General features: G+C 46.0%; 1 protein-coding gene across 1 annotated transcript; it reads right to left on the bottom strand.

Moving 5' to 3' along the window:
* Positions 1-622: 622 nt before the first annotated feature.
* Positions 623-6,136, bottom strand: LOC311155099 (small acidic protein). The gene is made up of 5 exons (XM_084208009.1): positions 6,025-6,136; positions 5,759-5,839; positions 4,495-4,555; positions 2,852-2,961; positions 623-2,115 (listed from the first exon to the last, which is right to left on the bottom strand). Exons 1-5 carry the CDS (start codon positions 6,082-6,084, stop codon positions 1,906-1,908), a joined length of 522 nt encoding a protein of 173 aa, XP_084064135.1. The 5' UTR covers positions 6,085-6,136; the 3' UTR covers positions 623-1,905.
* Between the last annotated feature and the right edge of the window lie 235 nt (positions 6,137-6,371).

Raw genomic sequence — 6,371 nt, forward strand, 5'->3', positions numbered from 1 at the left:
CAGGGATGCAAGAGGCTGAGTAGGAGAGCCCCTCATTTTGTCTGTCGGTAAAGAGCTGTGCAGGGCCCGCCAGCTGGATCTGCTTTTCCTGGGTCTTTCCAGATCCCACCATGAATCTCTGCATGGCTGCATCCTGGTGGAAGAGCTCAGAGAGCAGCACTGCTGGGACAGAGAAGGCAGAGAGGTGAGTGGCAGCCGCAGCTAAATGATTTCAACAGTGAAATGCTGGTTCGAGTTCAGCCTGAGTGTCTAACCAGGAAAACTTGGAATGGGTCTATTAGGAAAGTGATCAGCTGATCTCTTAGTGAGGCATCTCCCTTTCTAGGCATCTATCTTTCCTAGATAAAGAGCAGCTTTCCTAAGTCATGGTGAGGTTTTCTCTCTTCACAATGCACAAGCTACTCAAATTTTTTCCCTATGTATTAGAAGCTTGCAGTATTGGGAAAACAGAAAAATCTATGCAAATCAAGTAAAAACGACTGTTAGTGGCTGCTGGAACATGGTTCTTGAAATGGGATGAGTGGAAGAGCTTGTATAAAATGCAGATGTACTAAAACACAGTAATCAAAATCTACACTCAGTTTCTATTTACAATATTACTTTTATTTTTTCCATACTTATTCCAAGTCCTCCTCCAGTAGCTGATGCTGCAATGTTTACATTCAACTAGGCAATGATAGTACAAACTGCTGCTTTCCTTCAGCCGACTGGCTTGGAAATGTTGTCTGCACATCAGGAATTGTACACAGAAACAGAGTCCCCAGGAGCACCCCGAGTGTCTCCTGGAACACTGCTGTGGAGGTACCAGAGGTACAGGGCAGATGTCCTGTTCTCCCAGCCAGGAGAGGCAGGTGATCTGTCTGATGTACTAAGAGGAAAAAAGTCTAAAAAGCTCTGAAATTTTATTCATTACATGAATGCAATGACTTTGCAGAGGAATGGATGTGTTTAATTCTTGCTGGGAGGAGTTGCTGAACTCCTGGCTTTCTAGGCATATCAGCTTGACTTGACAGATACAGTCTTGTGCTAATTGACTCAGACCTCCAAGTGATGCATGTGCAGGGAGAAAAGGAAGAAGGGCTCGCATACTTAACTCTTTATTCTATATTTTAAAAAAGCTAAAATGATTTGTATATCCTTTTCATTATCAAAGTATACTTTCTCTTTCAAAGTAAACTGGTTTCTCTGGGAGGTGTTATTTTTAATAACAGCCCAATGCTCTAGCCAGGAACCAGTAATTCAAAAAATCACTCTTTTATACTGAAAGGTAGAAACAACTACAGCTCCTCCCCCTCATTAGAAAGCCAAAGAAGCAATTAGAGCCTACTGCTGTATTACTCTTTTCTAAAACATATTCTCTATGCAACTGCTGTAGGACTTCAGATGGGTACAGTGATCAACGCTGTCACAAAAGTGAGCAATTTCTCCTCAGCCCTGCCAACACTAGCGTCTATAGACAAAATCATTGTTTAAAGCTCTAGTACATCACAGAATAATGCTGATATTGGTATTTTACAACTAATGCAACATCACGTAATTCACATGTAATCTTAATAGTCAAAAATTCAAGACTGGGGGCACTAACTGAATAAACCACTAACATGAAGCTTCCTTATCTGGCATAGAATAAGGGAAGGGATAGTTCAGATAACATTGTAAAGATTGGGCAGGAACAAAACAAATTTATTTCTCCATCCAGGATTTTATACACTTTACAAAAACCAGTAATATCACTGTGCCCATAAAAATGTTATCCGTGGCAACAGAAAGCAAATACTACTTTTTGTCATCTAACAGGGTCTTTTTAAAATCAAAATACAAAGATCTGTGCTGTAGCAGTCCTCCACTTTGCACTGTAACAATAAGGCTTACTGTACTTTAAATACAAAGCTGTTACATCTGCAGTTATGAACCACTGGCTTTCACAAACATCATTTTATAGTTGCTTTTTGATTCTTTTTTGTTTTCTGGAACCTCAGCTTCCTCATGTTTTTCAGTAGCTTGTAGCTCCTCTGCAGATTCCTCTTGCTCTGAATCAGAGCCACTTTCAGAATCATCTGAACTCTCATCAGAGGAGTGTCCAGCTGCCTCCTCTTCTTGTTCATCTTCCTGAAACTGTAAGTTCAGATTATGAGAGAGATAAAATATTTTAAAGGCAACTCCTTTAAAATTTCCCAGTGAGATTGTTTCACTTAATGGCTTCTTTCATTTTGGTACTAAAATGGGTCATGTTGCTAAACAGAGGCCCATAAGACACAAACTATTAGACAGAAAGCAACTCCCTGAAGTGGTTAATCATGCCAGCTGTGACATGAATTCATCAGCCCCTGGTTTATTTAGTTACAGCAGAAACGCTAAAGACACCATTCAGTGAGTCTGAAGTTCCAGATCACATCAGTTCAGTAATTCCAGTATTGACACTGGAATATTTGTCACAGAGTGACACAATAGAACTGAAGGCTAGGCCATCCAGAATTCACCTTTGTGACTGACGTCTGAAAGGACACTTAGCGAACTGCAGCATGAAGAATGCTGAAGTAATCCAATGATACTGCTAACAACAATGCAGATGGTTATCCTGCCTACTTATACATTGCTCAGCAGCAGCCTGATTTAATATATTAAAACTGTCACTCTGTGTCCTAACAAGACTGCTCTGAAGCAGAAGTCTTCACTTCTCAGAACAACAAGAAGCATTTATGACCACCGCAGTGTACACAAACAGCAGCCAAGTGGCTGCAATAAGTTTGTCCTTTTACCCAAACCATGGAAGTCTGCATGGATTTTTAAACCCTGTACCACCTTGTCTCAGTGAAGTGAAAGCCAAATCATTCAGAAATAAACTCAGTACCTCACTGAAGCCGAGCCCGCAGTGGCGCCGGTTCCGCCCCGACATGGTGCTGTCCATGCTCTGCTGGTACTGAGACTCCAACTCCTCGTTCATTTTCTTGTCTTCTTCCCCTGCATTGTCCAGGGTACTTTTGGTTATGGTCATTCAAATTAACAAAGACACCAAATTACAGGAAGTCACATTTTCAAAGGCAAGAAGTTTAAATGCAACCATTCTAAACTAAGATCCAGTATTACTGCATACAAACCATCAGACTTTAAAGCAACAGTACCAAGGGTGCAAGCAGGATGGCTTTGATACAAAGAGGACTGGGAAGTTCCTGAGACCTGATGCATTCCCCAGTTGCACTATGCAGTGTTATGTTCTACAGAACAAGGTAAATGTAATCAGTGTGAGTTCTCTGTGCTTCCAGCCAATACTGCAACATGCCCCAGCAAGGATAAACTTTGTGACCTTCACTACATAACGTGGGATTACTGTGATGAAATCATCCCTCAGATATAGCATCATGCCTTGGGACAATAGCACCACTCTTGTTTATGGAGCTGTATCTGAAACTGTTTCATGCATGCCAAATCACAAGGAGCAGCTCTGTATTTTTCCATCCTTCCATCCTTAGCAATTAGCAGAAAAACAAATTTTCATGAGCTACTTCTATAGCCCCTTTATTTACTTAAGTAAGTGGTCTAAAATAGTTAAGGTTCCTATGTACTTGGAAAAGGTAATAACCTCTAATTCTCTCCAGGAGGCCTACAACACTAATTTAATTTGTATCTCTGTGAAGCTGAAAGGTTCTACTGCAAATCCACACTTCCTCATTTGGAAATTAGAGCCGTATGTTGGACAAAGAAGTGTTAAAACCCCCCCAGCATTTTAACTTCTTGCTATTAACAAATGAGTAGTGATTCTGTATGACTTCAAGGAGAGGCATCAGTTCCTTCCTAGAAATTCAGGTATGAAGTAGTGATTCTCAGTCTCTGTAAGCTAAGAGCAGCAGCACCTGGAACCAATCCTCAGGCTTATTTTGGGCCACAAATAATTTTTCATCATGTGAAAAATGATCAGTGGAGCACATCAGGGAAAGCTTTCTGGAATATGAGGGAAAGTTTTCTGGAGTGCTGACAGCTGCTATTCCACAAGGCTTTATCAAGGCTTCTCTCAGGCAGTGCAGTCCAACCCAGCTTGGTGCCATATACTTTGACTTCCCAAGAAAGCATGCTAAGGAGTTACCATGGTCCTACAAGACATCCAATTATTGCTGATTGCCTTGATCTTGCAGATGACCTTGCAGCTTTTACCTCACTGCTTTTCAGCTTTTTCCTTATTGCTTTAGGGCAGAGATCTTTCTATTCAATAGGTAACCAGGTCAGAGACAAATCAACCCCTGTTCTTTTCTATGTACATAGTTTGAATATCCTGGCACATACTGGACTTTAAAAGGCAAGTGAGTGCAGTCACAGAAACCATTTGTCAGTAATCTAACAGAAATAAGGAACTTCTACAACTCACAGCCTGACCCATCTTCAGCTGCAGCCACGAATCCTGAAATCCCTCCCTGCCATATCTACCAAGCTCAGAGCACTGGAATGTTCCTAAATAAGGGTTAGATTTCCAACTTTGTATCAGCTCTTGGATAAACTGACCTGTCCTGAAGTGAGAGGTTGATCTGTGGTCTCCGATAACAAGGCGGCCAGTATGTTCTTTCTAAAAGAAAAGGCAGTTTGTTTTGGAGCTTTAGGGTGCACTGACAGCTCTGCCAACATCCTGGACATCTTGAATGGAAAAGGTTTGCTGTCAAACCCTGCCACCCAACTGCAGGACCGGAAGCTTTCCTAGCTAACAGCTGCTGCCTCTAGGTAAGCTTGTTTCATCTTTCTTTTGCTGAATTTTCTGAAAAAGAAACCCCAGCAGCTACACGCTCTTTGCTCTTCCCAGACCCCAGAGATGGCTCTGTTTCACTCTGTTTCTTGCCACTGATACAAAAAATTATACTATACCATGCTAGATGGATGTGTATTCAGGTTCTGATCATGTACCCTTTCTCTGACACTCTGCAACAGTTCAGGCCGTGCATCTTACGATGCTCCCACTTTCAGACTGGTCACAGTGTCAGGTAAGCCCTTCACAGTGATGATTAATTTATTGGCTCAGTAGTTGCTCATTAGCAAATGCGTCCCAATAGGCAAGAACTGGCATTACACAGCAAGCAGCATTAAGTACCCAAGACATATTCAGATTAGTGGTGGTGGGATGCTTAAATGGGGCACTGTCCCTGTCCACTACAAAGTCCAAACTTTCACCTCTTTAACACAGTTAGCTATTTTAGCTTACAAAATTACCGTATTCAAGCAAAATAAGTTACTACAGGTAAAAATGGTTTTTTTTGAAAGTAAGTAAAAGTGCAATACTAAACCACCATTTTATACATGAAAAAATCATTATTACATTTAACCAGTTTTGCAGCAAGCGTAATAGAAATTTAGTTTTAGCATATTTTCTCTTCAAAAATATTCCCTAGGTTTACTACTTGAGTGGTTTAGTCTTCAAGCTACCACTCTTTTAAAAGCTTTTCCAGCGACAGAGAAATCTACAGACCTAGTAGGTGGGTTTGTTAATTTGTAACAAGGCCTGTCTCTCGGAAGCGTCAACAAATAATTTTACAAGCTGGTCCGAAAGCATTTAAGGTGTGGGGTGGGGATGAAGCTGCGGCGCAGGACTCGACAACTTCCGAGCGCGGTTTTGTGTAACACGGCTGCTGACCCAAGAGCGGTGAAACCCAAATCCTCCTAGAGGAGAGCCCCAAAGCCCGGCAGCTCGGGGTTGCTGTCGCTCGGCTCAGCTCGCCCCGCAGAACCCCGGTCCCCGTGCCCGCCCCGGTGGGGGCGATGGGCAGCGGGGCGGCCTCACCTTCGCGGCGCCCATCAGCCGCAGGAACTTCTGCTTCCGCTCCTCGTTGCCCAGGTCCGCCGCCTCCCAGCTGCTGGAGCCCTGCGGGAGCACACGCTCACTGCGCCCGCCCGCCCCGAGCGGCCCCTCCGCCCCGCCGCAGCCCGCCCGGGCGGCCGCGGCCTGCCCGCGTCCCGCCGGGGGCTCCGCCGCCGAGCCGCGGCCCTGCCGCCGCCCCCCGCGCCGCCAACCCCCTCCCGCCGCGCCGCCGCCCCGCGCCCGGTTACATCGGGGGAGGCCGCTCGCTTGAGGCCGTGGTGGCTCTGGGACTCCCTGGCGGAGCTCATGGCCGGGCTGGGTGACCGGGCCGCGCTGCCGCCTTCCTGCCAGAGCCGCTCCTGCGGGGGCGGGCGCGGGGCGCGCCGGGACCGGTAGTTCCGGGCGGGCGGCGGCGGCGCGGCGCGGGCGGGCGCGGACTGCATGTCCCAGAAGCCTCCGCGGCCGTGACGGCCGGGCCGGGCCCCGCCTCGGGGCGGGCGGCGGCACTGCCGGGAGACGGGTGCCGGCACTGCCCGGCGCTTCCCGCTTCGCTCGGTGCTCGGGAGCGGGGATGGCGGAGCGGGGACCCTGCCCC

This window comes from Fringilla coelebs, assembly GCF_963513975.1.
Source record: "Fringilla coelebs genome assembly, chromosome: 6".
Lineage (NCBI taxonomy): Eukaryota > Metazoa > Chordata > Aves > Passeriformes > Fringillidae > Fringilla > Fringilla coelebs.